The sequence below is a fragment of the Brachyistius frenatus genome, unplaced genomic scaffold (genome assembly GCF_029030835.1).
Source record: "Brachyistius frenatus isolate BFR_SWC_R1_liver_20210118 unplaced genomic scaffold, ASM2903083v1 Contig_23, whole genome shotgun sequence".
Classification (NCBI taxonomy): Eukaryota; Metazoa; Chordata; class Actinopteri; family Embiotocidae; genus Brachyistius; species Brachyistius frenatus.
This window is the reverse complement of record NW_027210622.1, coordinates 429,962-448,241: the sequence shown is the minus strand read 5'-3', so window position 1 is coordinate 448,241 and position 18,280 is coordinate 429,962. Positions and strand designations below refer to the sequence as shown.

Sequence of the window (18,280 nt, the reverse complement as noted above, 5' to 3'; positions counted from 1 at the left end):
GATAAATAACCTGCAGCACATATTAAGTTAGGTGTGCAGGGTTTTTGCTGCAGCGCACCAATGACGTGTACGTGCAGGCAAAGTGTGCACAAAATCAGGTGTACCCTGGCCTACGTTACACGCACGCTCCCCGTCGATGTATGCGAACGAACGCGCCGCATATGAGTAATATCTGTGTATACCCGTGTATACTTGTGTGTACCCGTGTGTACCTGTGTATACCCGTGTATACCTGTGTATACTTGTGTGTACCCGTGTATACCTGTGTATACCCGTGTATACTTGTGTGTACCCGTGTGTACCTGTGTGTACCCGTGTGTACACCCGTGTATACCTGTGTGTGTACCCGTGTGTACCTGTGTATACCTGTGTGTACCCGTGTACACCTGTGTATACCCGTGTACACCCGTGTGTACCCGTGTGTACCTGTGTACACCCGTGTATACCCGTGTGTACCTGTGTATTTGTACATCGTCGGTGTACTGAAGTAGACGCTCCTGATATTGAATTCAATTCTTCGTCAGCTGACGCCAACAAGCACGTGTGAAATCAAACTAAAAGGTTTGAAAGGTTTCTGTCGTTTTCTACAACTCTCCAAAGTAGTGTGTGTGTGTGTGTGTGTGTGTGTGTGTGTGTGTGTGTCAGTGTGTGTGTCAGTGTGTGTGTGTGTGTGTGTGTGTCAGTGTGTGTCTGTGTGTGTGTGTGTGTGTGTGTGTGTGTGTGTGTGTGTGTGTGTGTGTGTGTGTGTGTGTGTGTGTGTGTGTGTGTGTGTGTGTGTGTGTGTGTGTGTGTGTGTGTGTTGCTGGCCAGCCTGCCAGAGAGGGAGTCGAGAGCTCTGCTGGGAAACTACATGGTGCTCAATTTTTCAAGATGTCGTCGTTGGAACAGAGGCTGTCGCGAATCGAGGAGAAACTAAAGCAGGAAAATGAAGAAGCTCGCCGGAGAATCGACCTCAACATCGACATGAGTCCGCAGCGATCACGTCCGAGGCCGAGTGAGTGTCCACCGGGGGGGACCGGGTTGTCGGTTAACGGACAGAATAGCAGGAGAAAGACCGGAGAGGCGGCGGGGAGGGAGGAGGAGGAGGAGGAGGAGGGAGGAGGGAGGTGTTGCTATATGCTAAAAGGCTAGCTACATAAACAAACGCCGACTCAGCTCGGTCCGCCGATTTCACAGTCTAATAACCTGCTTAAGAAGCGGGACAGATTCTTTACTGAGTAACGTAAAGCAGGATTTTAAAGCCAGATGTTCCTGTCGTGAAATAATCCCGCTGGAAGTCAAGGTCCCGAAACCTGTTTTGATTCTGCCCTGTCAAACATGCTAGGCTAACCTGCTAGCAGCCAGTGATAGTCGGTGTGAAGGCCCTCCGTCCGGTGGAGCGGGGCTTTTTTTGGGGGGGAAAAGTTTCCAGTTTGTTTATGACATATTACGGACGTGCCATTTATATCCATCTTATCAGGAGGTTTATATCATTAGTAGCCATCGTATTTGAGTGTGACGTTTGGACAAAGTCGGGTTTTCACTGCCATTTTTTGATGCTCGACGAAAACAGACGCTAATTTGTAAAAAAAAAAAAAAAAAGCTGTCTTAACGCTGGCTGACGTTGAACCGACGTTAAATCACGTTGGTTTCGGTGTTATGAACTACTGCTCATCGCATGGTGGTGAAATGCTTAATTTTCAGCATAATTACTGGATATAGTCCCTCGCGGGTTTTGAGGGAAACCTGAAATCAGTGTTGTGTGTGTGAGAGCCACCTGAGGAGAAAACGACCTGCAGCCGAGGCTGCAACTTCACCTCGTTGTTGTCTTGAGACGTGAAACATCGAGAGGAAACTCCGGTGTGTGTAAGACAGACGTGATTATCCTGCCTGTGTGGTCGTGAGCTTTTAAAACTATTCACTCTTTCCTGCAGGTCCTCTCCTCTTGTCCATCCACATAAGTTTGACACCGCAAACATATCTTCCTATTTAGTTTTGTTTCGCGTTTTATGAAGCTGCGTTTGCTGTCTGTAACAAATAAATGAAGGTAAATGTACTTATTGTCAAGTCTCATGAGAGCACCAAAACCAGCAAAAAACATTGATTGTCCAAACGTGTGTCTGTGTATCGAAAGCCTGATGAGACCCTGACATAATCAAGTCAATTGAATTTCATTTCCCCCCCCCTCTATGTCATTACAAAAGCAAGTTTTGTCATTAGAGACGATGACCCAGTTTCTGTTGCACCATTAATCTGTGGACTCTTAGACACATTTTAAACCTTGGAAAAAGAGAGCACTGATATCACTTTGATACCCAGAATTAGAAGATACTGAGCTAAGGCATCGGTGTTGGAGGAGATGGGTACGTTACTCTTGCAGACCACCAATGAACCACATTGTTTACAATGAGTTGCATGTTCCTTCGTTACACACTGGACATGGGCACTCTACTATATTTTGAGTTGACTAACACCATCCTGCCTCCATAAATAGTCATTAGAGCACCAAACGTTGTGTTAATCTGCAGTCCCCGAAAAACATTTGACTCCAGTTTGGGTAATGTTTGTTTAAATCTGCAGTGCCTAGCTGTGTTAGGAAATTACTTGGCCTTTTTATTTAGATGTATTGGTTCATTAGGACTCAGTGGGCTTTGGGCTGAATGCCACAGACAACGTTGGAAAGTATTAAGAGTCAGCGTGGCGCATAGTTGATTTTGGTCTTAATGAGATTTGTCGACAATAAGAAATAGAAAAATGCCAGTGTTTTGTTAATGCGTGAAGAGAACAAATGTGAGAAAGTGTATGCTGTTTCCATTTATTTTATGATGGAGCGTGTGTGTCTGTCTGTGTGAACACATAGGGTTGTCCCAGCACAACAGTGCAGTAATGTGCGTGTGTGTCTGTGTGTGTATATTTTCTTTCCTCTGTTTAGTCATCGTGATCCAGCTCAGTCCTGCTCCAGCCCCCTCCCAGCGTGCAGGTATCATTCAATCCATCGCTCTCTCTGCCACTGCACTCCCCCTCAACATCTGATCCCCCATTATACCTTCAATCCCTTCCTCCTTCATCCTCTCTTTCTGATCTTTTTTCAGTTCATACCACCCTCAAATAATACCAGAGAAAAACTACAAACTAGTTTAGTTTACTTTGTTTTGGCCCTTTCAGTAGAGCCTAATAGGCCCCCAACACCACTACTTTCCTCACATTCTTCATCTTAACATTTTTATGCACATTTCTTACTTCCAGTTTAATTTTGAGTTTTAAAAATACTTTGTGTAAACACATAACTCAATCCATCTACAAATGGCTGGGAAAGTCTGTTTAATATGACCAACTGAAATGGTCTTTTGAGTAACATATAAGAAGTAACTTGTGTTAAAAGCACTTGACAAGGTGTTGTTTCAAAGACATGGATTAACCACAACTTTTAACATACCAGCACATTATATCAAATATCCTTTGTCTCATCTAATAATTTTACAACTAAATACGTTTTTATCTGCGTTATTTATCAGTTATTTACACCTCCTCTAAACTCACATCATCTCTCCATCTCTACTCCTCTCTCTCTGTCTTTGTGCGTCTGTGCCAGTGGCAGGGTAGTGTTGGTATGTGTTGATGTTCACAGTGTGTGTGTGTGTATGCGTGATTGTGAACGTGTGTCAGATGATTAACCTTTGTTTTGCTGGAGGCAGAGAATCACGGTGCATGAGGCTTTTCCGCACGGCACGATGTTTTGGGTTATTTTGTTTGACACAGTCTCTAATCCAGCATCCCCACTGGTCGGCCTGCAGGAGTGCTGCGAACGCCCCGGCCTCTCTTTCTCTCTGTGTTTTCTTTGTGTGCCGACTGAAGACTTTGCTTCCTGTCCGAGTCCGACTGACTGTCTGTCTGACTGACTTCCAGCTTCGTCTTTGCTGTGCAGTTTTGGCCGAATTTCTCCTCTCTCACATCAGACTTTTTGATGTTGTTTGTCTGTTTTTCATCTTCTGGCACCCTCCCCTTCCTTTTTGCAGCAGCACTGTGTGAGCTGGAGGCGGTGCAGCACTGCCTGCGAGAATCTGTGTTTGTGTGTCTCACCCTCTCCTCGCTCTGTTTGCCCGTCAATCCTCCCATCCGTACATCTGGAGCCAGCCGAACTATGGAGATGCAATCTTTGCCAAAGACTGCCTGAGTCTTCCTTCCTCTCCCCAATAACCCCTCCTCCCCTTCACTAATTTATTCTCCCCTTACAGGCTGTTCTGTCCAGGTGACTCATGGATACGAACACCCGCAGCCGCTCTCAGAGGAGTTGCCAATCTGCCACAACACAAACACTATTAAATTATTATGATGATGAGAACAGCTGCATGGTCCTTAAAATGTTTTGCAATCTTGTTACAAACATTTAAAAACTTGATGGTGGGAATTTGCTAATACATATGGCGATAAACTCTCAATAATAATGTTCATGGTCGGGGGAGGGGTCATCATAGCTGCTGACTTTCTGTCTTAGCATTTGGTTGCATGACAGACACTAATACTACTTTAGATTGTTCTCCTGAAAGTTTTTAACATATCTTTATGGAAATGAGTCAATGCTTGCTTGTACATGCACCCGATATTACAAGGCTGGTGGAGTTTTAACATGTCCTTTAACGCATGATTTAGACCTGGCTTTATATGGGGCTAAAAGCATCCTGCATACTCTGTTTGGAGTTTGGATTTTAGTGCCAGTAAGATGTGAACTGCCCCTACAACTGTTAATCAGACATCCAGGGTTATGAAGTCATTTATGAGTATCGGTAACGCAAACTACGGCGTATTACAACCTGGGTTTTATTGTCACTGCTCCGGCCATCGGTTTTATCTGTTATGATAACTTTCTACTAACCAAAATAATTGCTGAGATCTGGGAACACAACCACGTTACCAAAAAAGGATGTACAAACACGAGCAGTTAAATAACCAGGTTTGCCAAAAACAAATATGTGGTGTGGAGGTTTTACCTCCAAAATAAAGTGGTACTTAACCTGGTGCATGATCATCTCGCTGCTCATATTTGTTCCCCTGTTTGATGTATTTTTGTAATGTTGCTACGTTCTGAAATCTCAGCGGTGACTTCAGTGAGTAAATGCTATCATTACAGTTTAAATCAATGCCTGAAGCTATTAAAAAATAAAACCCATATTTAAAAACACTGTAGTTTTCCTTTGAAAACAAACTGTGGGCTTGAACATCCCTAAACTGTACCTCCCAAACTGCGGCCTGACGCTGTGCTGTCTCTCTCTGCCTGAGAATGGTGTTGCTTTTGCTCTGGAATAACCATCCTGTTTGTTTTAACATTGGGTTGGGACATCAGTGAAACAAAAACAAAGCTGTAACTTTGGGGAAAGAAACAAAACAAGTTCTTATGCTGTTTAAATATTACGCGGGGTCTGGATAGCAGTGTTGTAGTGAAATAACTCTTTGACCTCGCCAAGGCCATTTTTCCTCGGTGTCTCACGGGAAATCATTTTCCGTCGGTATGACACAGGATATGATGGATCTTGTTCTCTTTTGACATTAGACACTTTTATTAAGTTGGGGGGGGGCTCTGAAATCTGGATTACAGGAAGAAAATACAAAGTCAAAGAAGTCACTGAAATTTGTAGAACAAACCTAATAAATTACAAACACATTATAAACTTCTGTATTGACGCACAATAACTTAAAATCATTCAAATAATGGAATATGTGAATGCAGGAATACACACAGTGAGCTTAAATGGTGGCGTGTGATGTAAAACACACTGCCACCACCCTTTGTCAGCTATCTGTGTCTAATGTGTCATGTCTCCCCACCCCAGCGCTCCAGCTGCCCCTGGCCAACGATGGAGGCAGCCGCTCATCATCTTCAGAGAGCTCACCTCAGCACCATCCTTACCCCAGCCGCCCACGACACATGCTCACCCTGCCCACGCCTCCTTATGGCCTCCAGAAGAGCTTAGAGAAGTACGTTGATTCCTAGACACATGCTGACATTTATCTGAGTGAAGACAAATGTAACAGGCTGCCTGCATTTACACTAACAAACCAACTTATGTTGTTCCTGTGGCATCTGTAGGCATCTTTATTGTTGACTGCCCTTCCGCTATTGTTAGATGGCGGGAAAAATAATATTTAATACCCTTTCAAGTTTACGTAAATACATTTCCTGAGAAGGCAGCCAAGTGATAAGTACCGTGAACATACTTGTGTCTGGTTTGAAAATGATGATTAACACCAACTCGCATGCAAAAATAGCCACAGTGAGTGCAACATTTTAAGTGCAGAGGGGGTGTAAAGATGTAAATGTGGGGAGACTAAACAGAGTCACAGTTAGCGGTCCTTACGTACTTGAACATGGTTAAGATTCACACCAACACTCGGTGTTCACTTTCACTTTGTGAAAATATGTTATGCGTAATGGATCCACATGCAGCGAGTGCGAGTGGAAGAGATGTACGGAAACACGCGCACAGCATCCAGGTCTAAATCATTTCGTCTCTCGCTTCTCAAGTGGCTGTAGACGTTTCACAGAAACACTTCATGTAGCGTTTGCTGACGTGTGTGTGTCTGTCTCTGTGTGTGTGTGTGTGTGTGTGTTTTTTGTCCCTACAGTGCAGAGATTGACCAGAAATTGCAGGAGATCATGAAACAGACGGGTTATCTAAAGATCGACGGTCAGGTGAGACGTACACACAGAGACACTTGTTGCATTTTAGTCCCCTCAGTGTTGTAATCACAGAACAAGTCTGGACATCGTCTGGATCATTCTTCATGACAATCAAAGACAAAAACCAACAATGACTTAAGCCTTCAAACAAACGCTGCCTTTGTAGCCAAACCTCATCATAGCTTGTTCCTGTGTGCCATAGAGAAGTATTATGAAAAACTTTATAAAAAAAACATCAGAGCCACAGTGTTGCACTGGCTGACATTTCCCTTCTTTACCATCTACATTGGCATATTTTGCATCAACCCCACATACATCCTCCTGCTGCCTTTAAATCACAAAAGAGGAACAAATGTGTATTTACTCCTGGTTGAGTAATATCCTCTGAAACTTACAGTGTCTGATTTCTTTAGGAAATTAGTAATGCTATTAGAAACATAAAGCAGGAAGAAATGAAGGTTTTGACAGATTGGCTAATACAATGTTGGTTTTGGCTACGTATGTGTCCTGGGCTTCCTTTAATACAAGACAGTTTTCTCCTTCTGGCAGCAATAAAAGCAAACTTAACAATGCGCCTGAAATATTCCAAAATACAGCCCCACTCTTGTTCTCCTCAGTTTGCAGAAATAATTTGCAGCTGCAATGGAAAAGCACATCTCCTGGTCTAATAGGCACAGAGACCATTGTTAAAGCAGGTCAAGGTTAAAACCCTATGAAAGCAAACATCCACACTGCTGGCGTGCCCTTGAGCCTAGCACAGATTCTATCAGGGCAACAACGGCCCTCTCTGGCATCTTTTTCTCTTTGCCCATAAACAGAACATCATGAAAAGCATCAACAACCTTGATGCTTGTTGTTTTGTCTAATGATGGCTGACCTTATTTTAGTTTGTGTGTTTTCTTCCTCTCCCAGCCTTCAGGTCCAGTTTCGTAATGAGAGCCATTCAGGGTTTGCAGATGCTCGAGAAAATAATGTGACTCATTACTGCTCTCCAGATTGTTTTTACTTCCTCTCATTAGCCCTTGGGAGGCTTGCTCCATCCTGCACTCAATAAGAAGTCACTCACTGCGCCTCAGTCACCAATGATTTCGTTTTAACGAAGAAGTGGATTGATGCATCTTTCCACTGTATGCTGGTGTTCTGCAGCAATGGCCGATGGGGGAGCAGCTTAATTACAGATCAAAACATTTGCTACTAAATGGCCCAGTGGGGTTTAATATTGCTGCATGATGCAGAAAGTCAGAGCTGGCCTCGTTATTTTCAGCCTGAGGAGTTTGCATAAAAACAACATTTATTTAACATTTTAGTCAGTGACAATATCCTGAGCGAGAGCTGAAGTTTTAGATTGTGATTGTGTGCGTCCACAGCGGTATCCAGCAGAGGTAACAGACCTGATCAGTGAGGGGGAGATCGGCAGTGGAACTTGTGGACAGGTCTTCAAAGTGCGATTCAAGAAGACGGGCCACGTCATCGCTGTCAAAGTAAGACCCTCCTGCACTCACCTGTCCACTGTTCACACAACCAGCTTTATTATGTTGCATATTACGGCTAATGTACGCGGGATCCAACTGTCACGGATCCGCTGCCCTCAGAGTGTGTTCACCAGGTCTAAGTTCTGAGTGCATGTCTGTGTTTTCCAGAGCCACTGAAGCTTATAATTTACTGGAATATGTTTATGGAAAGTGTGCCTTTATTTAGTGGCAATTGATTGAAAATTAATTTTATGACCATTTCAATTGTTTCTGACTTTGTGTTCACACATACACAGCAAAAGCAATTTTTTTGTGTTTGTAGTTAGAGAGAGACAAGTAAAAAAAAAATATCAAGAGAACAAGACGACCTTAGCCTCCTTTCAATGTCTTACAATTGAAAGAAATCTGATAGGGGCTCTTAACTAGTTTGTTGACCAGATGTTTTTAAGTATTTCCAGCTGCAGATAGAATCATTACTAAACAACATGGTCGGATGAAATAAAACAAAATACAGCTTAATAATAATAATGTGAGATTGATAAAAGTGACATTTAAAATGACTGAGGAAGGAGGAGACCAAAGATTGACAGATTCAAGTACAGCCACAGGGCATCTGTCCCCTAAACTAAATGAGCTGCAAAAGTGTATTTATGCTTGTGAACCATGAGAAGTGTCGGCACTTCAAACGATTTTACTAATGTATCTGCTAAAGAGCAGATACTCCACTTCTGAAACGTTTCCAGTAAAGACAAAATCAACACAGAGTGGTGACATTGCCAGACAGCAGCCAGATGCTGTGTGCACTCGACTGCATGCACACACACAAGTTATTAGTTCTGTCTGTCCTTGGGGAGCTGGTGTGCTAAAACATGAATCGCAAAATGTGAATTTTTGTCGTGGGTTTGTCTGTTTTATTCCCCAAGCCAGGTTTATTGTTAATAGGACCCCTAAAACTCTGAGCTGGTGTGGTCACTAGTTTTCGCAGGAGCCATCATGATTCCTCATGATTTACATTTCTATACATCTTAATGTCAAGTTAATTGAAGTATTACGAGCATTTTGTTGGCTGCAATGTCTCATTGGCTTCTTTTTCCTGTGTTGGTACCCGACGACAAGAACATTGTAATTAAGTCTCTCTGACAGTGACGTAAACACTCACCCTCTCTAACCTCAGTCAGCAGGAGGAGCTTCAGGCTCTCCCGGCGAAGTCTTACTGTCTTATTTTCTTCAGTGCTTTAATTGTGACCAGTTTACCAACACAGTGACATTAATAACCTCACATAATACACCCTCTGTTTAAGAGATGACTTAATTGTAACCGTCCAGTCTGTTTAACAATTAGGCAGTCAATCAGTTTGCCACAGGAGTCTTGTTGTTCTTTGATTTTCTTAATGGTTTGTTTCTTAATGCATGCGCCCAGCATTAAGTGCCTTTAATTTTTGTTTGTGTGTGTCACCAGCAAATGCGTCGCACAGGAAACAAGGATGAGAACAAGAGGATCCTGATGGACTTGGACGTGGTGCTGAAGAGCCATGACTGCCCTTACATCATCCAATGCTATGGTGCCATAGTGACCAACGTGGGTTTCCCCAAAATACTTCACTGTTTGTATTCTTAATAACAAAATTATAGGATTGTGAATTCAGTCATGTGTTTGTACTCTTTTATTTGAGTAAACTCCCTTAATTTCAGTACTCAACTAGTAAAATCTATTTGTGTGTGTGTGTGTGTGTGTGTGTTTGGATACACGTACAGACGGACGTATTCATCGCCATGGAGCTGATGGGAACATGTGCTGAGAAGCTGAAGAAGAGAATCCAGGGCCCCATCCCAGAGCGAATCCTCGGAAAGATGACAGTGGCAGTAAGTCGTGGATACACGCACAAATGGCAAAGTGTAACATTGCTCACTTCACTGTTTTGTTCTTACAGTCTTACCGTGTGTGGGTTTCTGCTCCAGATAGTGAAAGCGTTGCTGTACCTGAAAGAGAAACACGGTGTCATCCACCGGGATGTGAAACCCTCCAACATCCTCCTGGACGATAAAGGTCAAATCAAACTCTGTGACTTCGGCATCAGTGGACGCCTCGTCGACTCCAAGGCAAAGACTCGCAGTGCCGGCTGTGCTGCTTATATGGCGGTAAGTGAAAACCCATACGCACACACACGCACGCACGCACACACACACACACACTGTACACAATGTGCACTGTGTACATAGCTCCAGGGCTATCAGTGATTTGAAGCATCAGTCAAGAAGACCTTAAATTTAATCAAATTTTGTTAGTTGAATCGCTGTATCTTTTTTTTATTTATCTTGATCAATGTGCAAAGAGCAAGAGAGGATAACAGAATGACAAGGTTTATTGATGAAGTCTTGTCTCACAATTACTTAACTACAAACTGATTGTGATGGACGTAGAGAGCGGGGATGGAGAAGGAGGGCAGAGTGACGCATCTCTTTCTGCTCTGACACTCTCAGTCAGGACACGTTGTTTAAACACTACAAATGGTGAAAAAGAGCCGTTGAAACATGCAACTTGTGACGTATGAGTTTTATTATGTGGCTTCTGGACGCAGGAGTGGATAATATATTTCTCATAATTATAATCAAAGAGAAAAAACAGGAGTAACAATGTTAAGTAATTATGAAGAAGAAAAGCAGGAACCACAAGCACATCTCAAATTACAATACAGTAATGAAGATTAAAACACAGAACCGCTTCCAGATTCATAGTCTGCGTTATCATAAATATTTGTTTACACATGATACACACACTGTTGTCCTAAACTGAGTGTTGCCTGCTTTTGAATTCTTGCAGCCTGAAAGAATAGACCCTCCAGATCCCACCAAACCTGACTATGACATCCGAGCAGACGTGTGGAGCCTCGGCATCTCTCTGGTAAACCTGTTATCATTTTATTAATATGTACAGTGTCAGTCTGATGTGCCACTTGATTTGTGCATTTCTTTTTTGCTGTGCCTGTGTTTGTTATGTCTATTTTGTATCAACTATATTTGATCAAAATGGAAGAAACATCAAACAAATATCAAATCAAATAGTGCATGAGTTGATGGCAAACATACTTGGGGTGCAGTGACAGAATTTCATAGCATAAAAATAATTTTGACATAAGTTCCATCATGTATCAGATGGGTATTTATACTGTGAGGAATGATTTTAAAAGCTAAAAAGTCACAGAATAATTTTCTGTTAACTAAATGATGAATCATTGTTGCAGTTAAAAAAAAAGGAAAGAACATGCAACACAATATGAATAGAAATGATCAAATTTGAAATGATCATTTTTAGAAAGGGATACATGGGCCTTTTCACAATTCATTATAAGCATATAAGAAAGGTTGTTGCTGCATAGCAGTTGAAGAGTTTGAGTGTAGAAGTTCATTCTTGATCTTAACTACAGAACCTCTGGAACTAGAGGGCGGCACGGTGGTGCAGTGGTTAGCACTGTCGCCTCACAGCAAAAAGGTTCCGGGTTCGAATCCGGTCCTGGGCCTTTCTGTGCAGAGTTTGCATGTTCTCCCTGTGCTTGCGTGGGTTCTCTCCGGGTTCTCCGGCTTCCTCCCATCATCCAAAAACATGCACCTCAGATCAGGTTACCTGGTGCCGCGCTAGTGGCAGCCTGTTGCAGCAGCTCCCCCCTGAGAGCCCCCCTGCTGTAGCGAAGAAATTTCCCCTCGGGGATTAATAAAGTGAAATGAAATAAAAAAACTAAACTGCAAACTGAAAGTATCTGTGTTTGACTGCCATCAATATTTGGCAAATTAGTATGATGAAGGGTGAAATAAGTGACGCTTAGTTATTTATCCTGCGTCCTTACGAACAAGTTAAGCATTTGCTGCGGTTGAAGATGTTAATGGGTCGATGTGTCCTCTAGGTGGAGCTGGCTACAGGACAGTTTCCCTACAAGAATTGCAAGACAGACTTTGAAGTTCTGACCAAAGTGCTGCAAGAAGATCCTCCTCTCCTGCCTCTCGGCATGGGTTTCTCCCTCGACTTCCAGTCCTTCGTCAAAGACTGGTGAGTTCAAATCCGACGCTCACTGAAACTGAGTGGTTTGTCAGTTCAACATGTGCAAATTTTTATAACTGCACTCAGAATAAGATCCAGATGTGGTGAAGAAACTTGTTGTTACTTTGGTCCTCTCACACTGTCTGATTAACTAAGATCTGTTACCAATTCATATGTCTTTCTACAGCCTCACAAAGGATCACAGAAAAAGGCCAAAATACCATACGCTGCTAGTATGTCACATTTTGTATTCTGCAAGAAAGACATTGTTTAGATTCACCGGAATAAGAACAAAGTTAGCTCATTTCACCTCTGTTTTTTGTTGCCCGTCTCATCACAGGAGCATAATTTCATCCTGCGTTATGTGGTGCTGGAGGTGGATGTGGCTGGTTGGTTTCAGACGGTGATGGATCGCACCGAGTCGCCCCGCAGCAGCCAGTGTTACAGCCATCAGCACCAGCTCCACTCGCTCTTCAGTAGGTAGCCTAGCCTTGACCAGCTCGGCGTTAGCTTAGCCAGACGCTAGACTAGCCTAGTTTAAGCTTTGCCAAGCCCAGACTAAGTCTGTTCTAGTCTAGCCGTGAGCAGCTACGCCTAGCGAGAAACCCATCCTGCCTGTCCATCTGTCCATCGGAGAACCTGAGGAGCCCACAGAGGAGGGAGAGAAGGATACTCAATGGAGGACTCTGGATGGACAGATGGAGCGATGGACGGAAAGATGGATGGATAGATGACATAGGTGGCTCTGTTTGAATTTGGACAGGCAGACACGGGGAGGAGGGAACAGGAAAACGTGCATACTGTAGTTGGCTTCATTCATTATCTCACTGTCTCGTCACACTATCATATCAGGTCGCATCAGTGTGTGTAACAGCCACACGCTTACATACAAACTGTGTGTATCTTTTATCTTTGTCTACATTTCCTTCACTTTTTCAGAAATTTTTCACCTGTATGTTTGTTCCCAGCATTGATCCGAGCCGTCGGATCAGTCAACAGAGTAGTCACTACACACTGGAACGAAGCATCTGCTACTTCAGCAAACACAAATCGCTCTTGTACATAAATTACATGGAGGTCTGGTGCAATTATGATTCTTCAGGTGTTTCTACTCACACATTCTCAGGCTGTATCTATATGTGGTTGTGTGTGCGTGTGAATGAGCATTTTCATGTGTGCGTGTGTGTGGATAACTATCCAGACACACTCACTGGCTGTTTCTATGAGTGAAGTTATATTTCCGAGTCATTTATTCACACTAGAGCTCTAACACACAAAGGAAAACAAATTAATCTGTTCCCAGCGCATTTTTAATATGCAAGGACTTTATTGCTCAATAGTTTTGCTGTGAAATATGTTAGAATACCCATCTTCTTTTTTTTTTAGCAGCTGTATAATTGGAAAAAACAATGGAAAAAGTATTACAAAAAAATTAGCGTTGTATTGTAGCTTTATAGAAAAGGAGGCATTTAAGGTTTTGATTTTTGTATATTCAGGATGAGTTGAACTAAAAGTGTTTTAAGAGACGGAGGCATACTAAGGAGTGAAAAGATGAGCTAGAAAGGAAGCAACGGCAGGCTTCATAAACTCTACAAGTGTGAAGGAAAGACGGAGAAAGAAGAAGAGGGAGCTGCGTGTGCTGATTGATAAACATTTGGAAGATAAATGTTACTCGTGCGAGAAACGAGGGACACGTTGGAGGTCAAAATGGGAGCAGAGTGCTGTTTAATTAAGATGGAAACAACAGTCTTTATCTTGTACAAATAATATCACTGAGGAAGAAGTTATTAACTGTGGAGCATTTCTTTTACTTCACTCTCATCGTCTACCTCTTCCTCTTCGTCTGCCTCAGCTGTTTAGTGTGATGCGGTGCTCCACGGTGTTGCCAGACCAAAGGCTGCGTGTAGGTGGTTGTTTGGTGGAGCCCAAGAGATTTAAAGTTTCAGTTATTAAGAATCCACGCAGACGAGTCTTGATAAAGCAGTTTTGGCGTTTTAAGAACTGGAGGAGGGGTGTCAAATTATGTGGGGGCCCGACAGTCCAGCCGCCACCCACACGTTGAGAAAAAATAATTCTTTTTTTCAGTTAATTTTTTTGTCCAATACTGTTTGTTTTTTTTAGGATTTCAGATGAATGTGAAAGCAATTACCATTTTCCAATATTATCAATTATAATATTTTATTGAGTCTATAAATAGCCAGAAAATGGTAAGCAATTTCAGGTTGTTGTTTTTTTTTTTTTAAAAAAACAGTCCTAAAATTTACCTGATGGTCAGTTTATGATAATTTCAGATAAAAAAAAGAAAAGAAAAGAAATGTAGCCACTCTTCACTTTTTAAATGATTTTTGCGTGAAAAATGATTAGAAACAAAGACAAATCATGAGCTGTGGTGCAGAATACTTTTCTGCCGATTAACCAATCAATTATTCAAGAAAATGAATAGTCTGAATATTTTGTAATATGCAGACTCCAGTGTAAAACACTGGAGGTGGATTTTTTCCCCCCACCATGTGATTATTGTTCCAAGTAAAAATAGCCTCGTCAGTGGCCCCCAGGTAATTTGACTTTGAGACCCCTGACCTTGAGGATTGTTGAGATGAAACTGAGTGTGTCAGGCTCGATGAACCAGGCAGAGCTGCACTGGTCAGTGTGTGTGAAACAGCAATGTGTAGATGTATAGATGAATTTCACGAGCGCGGGTCCACACAGAGACTGACTGACTGGAGTCCTACTGCTTCCCCTCTTGCAGGGGCCACAGCCAAAGCATGCTAGATGTGCAGACTCTCAACTTCCCACGCTACGTCACACTTCAAACCAAATCACTGCTGGACACAGAGAACTGAGGAGCAATGATAGAGAGAGAGGAAACTGTCAAGTGTCAAGAGAGAGATGCAGGAAGGTTGTCGGGATGGCAAGAAAAGATAAGCGGAAATGAATCGACAGGGAAAAAAAGAGAGGAGAGTATCAAGTGAGATGAGAAAGGAGACAGGGAGGATAAAGAAAGTGGGATGTCAAGTTTAAGAAAAGTCCGAGACAAACTGGAGTTGGATGACAGGAAGTTAAGTGAGGAAACAGGGAAGGAAAACAAGAGCCCAGGTTTCACAGGACAGCCGAGCTCTGAGGCCAGCTGGTTCTTGTAAAAAGCTTTCGTGGTGTTACACCGACCTACCAATTATGATTTTAGCAAGCGAGTTAGTGTGTTGTGTTTATGATGTTTTTACTGTTCTGTTCAAACTATGTTATTTATTTTACATGGCTACTGCTGCTACTTTTTATTGCTTTAGACGCTGCTGTCACTTCTTTTCCCCAAAGGACAAATACTTTATTCTTGTTCTTTTAAGCCAAATAAGTGAAATAATGCAATGTCTACACGTGTTACCAAATACAGAGGAGCAAGTCTTAAGAGAGCAAAAGCAAGTGAGCGTTGGTTGGAATGGATTAGAGAAGGAAGTGCAAGAAGGTCGCCTTCACAAAAGTACTAACTCACAAACTATAAACACACACTTCACCTCAAATGTAGCTCTATGTGTAAAGGAAGTAGTTAATCATTTATATCCCAGCATCATACTACAACTGTGTACAGTGTACATATGATTAGAGGGGAAGTCTGTCTGTCCAGATGCTTTCTGTCACATCCATCCAATACTCTGTCCGTCCGTCCCTCCATCTGTCCACAGGTCGCCTGCAAGCTTGACAACCGAGACCGTTCACACCAAAGGTGACCACGACTCAACAAAAATACGAAAGAGCGTTGTTGTTGTTATTGTTATGACTATTGTTATTGACATTATAATTGATTACTCTCAGAGGTGTGTGTGTTTCGGGGGTGCTGTATTATAGCAGCGCCGTGTGTGTGTCATATACCGTACAGAGGGAGACTGGTGCACTAACACGCGACGGCGGCAATACAAATAGCTGGCTCGTCCTTCTGCTCAGTAAATCGAACTCACTGTTGTTTGACGGGCCTGTGAGGAAGTCAGTCCAGCTTCCTGTCTTTGGGTTACCGGGATTCACTGAACATGAGCTGTCCTGGATAACTGCTACCACACAGCTGGTTATCAACTGGCTCTGTCAACTCTGGGTTTACTGATCCGGCTCTGAATGTGATCATGTAAAGCGGCAAATCCTAATCAGACTGAACCGTCTCGAAGGACATGCCACGTTGTGATGACACAACCTCTTATTGAAGAAGAGAAGAGTGTTACTTCAATAGTGTAAGTGAGTATAAGGCTAAAAGTAGGTGTCCTTGTAACTACACAGGTCTTTTTAAGGGGTATTCCAGCAATTTAGAATTACATACCCCCAATAGAGCAGTAGAGGAACAAATATCCTCACTTCAACTCAATAGAATAATCTTCAGGGTTATTTTTTAAAACTTCAGAAAGCTCTCCTCCTGACAAGTAAACTAAATACGCAAAGTCGATGGCATCCCCCTGATGTCATCATGCATTCAGCATTCTCACTTTCATGTGCAAAAGCATTGAATAGTTTTCACTCTGAAAAAAGTTAGGTGTGCCCTTTAAATACATTTGGCACTGTGCATTAGGAGTATGAAAGTCATCTAAACTGTCAGATGTTATGAATATCCAGTTAGAAATGGTCATTCATTGTGCCCCTTGGATTGGTAATCTATAATATCTTGTATAAACTAAGAGTGAGCAAATTATTGTGTAAATAACCATGTTGGTAAATCATCTTGAGTGATGACCCCTCTGATCGGATCTAATGAAATGAATGTGCTCTGGAGGGAGTTAGCCACGCAGCACAGGTTAAAATGGTGATCAATCCCCGTTAAAAAGTCAACCAGAGTTAATCCCAAAGACGAGCTCGTGTGATTTCCTGAAACTGGCCCCTGGGCCGATGTGACGTCAAATTGGCACGTCTCCGTTAGCTCGGCCTTCGACGGTTTAACGTCCAGACCAGACGTGACCTTAAATTGATTTCAAGCCACGGTTTAATTTCAGCACTGAACAGGGTTTTCCTGCTCTGATAATCTTTGCACATGAAAGGGTTCGCGGTTCCTCATCACAGGTCCGCTCTGCCCCGCCGTTAAAACTGTTGTACATAGACCTGAATCTGGTGCTCAGCAGCCGCCCGCTGCACCGCTCTGCCAGCACACAGCCGAGGTGTCCACCGGTGCCGTTTCAAATCCACAGGAGAGACGGTTTACCCCCTCCATGTCAAACCCGTGTCCAAATACTCGTGTCCAAAGTTGGACCCAGTCTCCCGCTGTCGAGGTCCTTCTGTTATTAAACTGGTGTGTATTTTACAAACACGCGCACACACTTGCTCGCCCGTGCTGTTTGACGGTGCCACGCTACACCTACTCTGTACGTCAGTCAGGTGGACGCCTGGTTATGTGTGTGTGTGTGTCGACAAACGAAACGTAACTACTAATTCACACACACACACACACACACACACACACACACACACACACACACACACACACACACACACACACACACACACACACACACATCAAATGTATAAAGTTATCCCATTCTTCACAGCCATGCTGGCTACAGCCGAGAGTGGCTTCGTGTGTATATTAGCTCGTCAGGTGGCCAGCGGTGTCAGAACAGCTGGATCACAGCGTGAAACCTGCGCGGTGCCTCAACACCGAGCAAAAAGTGTGTGCGTGTGTCTGTCTGTGTCTCGTAACCCCATCTGTAAGTAAACCAAATATCATTTTCACTATGCAGTCATTCAAACCATGTCAGCTTGCTTGGATGGGGAAACAAACAAAAAAAGCCTCCTGTACATACACAGATTTACAGATGAGCTGGAGTTAGCGACGGTGTGTTTTCCTTTCCCAACATCCGCCTCCCTCCTGTGGTCAACATCGCCGCCTTCAGCTGGCTCAGAGAAAAAACAGAGCAAGAGATATGTTTTGAATGAGCTGACAAATATTTAAGGATTGTATTGGGGTCGGGGAGGGACGGGGGTTAGACTGGGGTTTGTAGTTCGGGGGAGATACAGATCAATGCTGTAAAGTATATCAATTGCATGTTATTGTCACCGCTGTACCTGCCATTGTTTTGTTTTATGTTTTGTTTTGTTTTTTCTTTTTCTTTTTTCCAAGACAATGGTCGGTTGGGACGGGGATGCACAAAACTT

General features: G+C 43.0%; 1 protein-coding gene across 3 annotated transcripts; it reads left to right on the top strand.

Moving 5' to 3' along the window:
• Positions 1–647: 647 nt before the first annotated feature.
• map2k7 (mitogen-activated protein kinase kinase 7) lies at positions 648–17,586 on the top strand. Of its 3 annotated transcripts, XM_069697196.1 has the most exons (13): positions 648–994; positions 2,912–2,959; positions 5,808–5,952; positions 6,601–6,667; positions 8,023–8,136; positions 9,587–9,706; positions 9,883–9,990; positions 10,087–10,266; positions 10,949–11,029; positions 12,027–12,169; positions 12,348–12,393; positions 12,501–12,636; positions 15,838–15,939. In XM_069697196.1, exons 1-13 carry the CDS (start codon positions 871–873, stop codon positions 15,852–15,854), a joined length of 1,329 nt encoding a protein of 442 aa, XP_069553297.1. In that variant the 5' UTR covers positions 648–870; the 3' UTR covers positions 15,855–15,939. The 3 variants fall into 3 exon arrangements, with proteins under 3 accessions (XP_069553297.1, XP_069553296.1, XP_069553298.1); XM_069697195.1 differs by lacking the exon at positions 2,912–2,959 and having other exon boundaries at positions 649–994; positions 12,501–12,640; positions 15,838–17,586; XM_069697197.1 differs by lacking the exons at positions 2,912–2,959; positions 15,838–15,939 and having other exon boundaries at positions 650–994; positions 12,501–14,396.
• Positions 17,587–18,280: the final 694 nt, after the last annotated feature.

Bases quoted from the DNA above. Each gene is read 5' to 3' on its own strand.
- map2k7 (XM_069697195.1), top strand. From the start codon at position 871: ATGTCGTCGTTGGAACAGAGGCTGTCGCGAATCGAGGAGAAACTAAAG. The intron at 5,953-6,600 runs GTACGTTGATTC...TTGTCCCTACAG, and splicing joins CTCCAGAAGAGCTTAGAGAA to TGCAGAGATTGACCAGAAAT. The intron at 10,267-10,948 runs GTAAGTGAAAAC...GAATTCTTGCAG, and splicing joins GCTGTGCTGCTTATATGGCG to CCTGAAAGAATAGACCCTCC.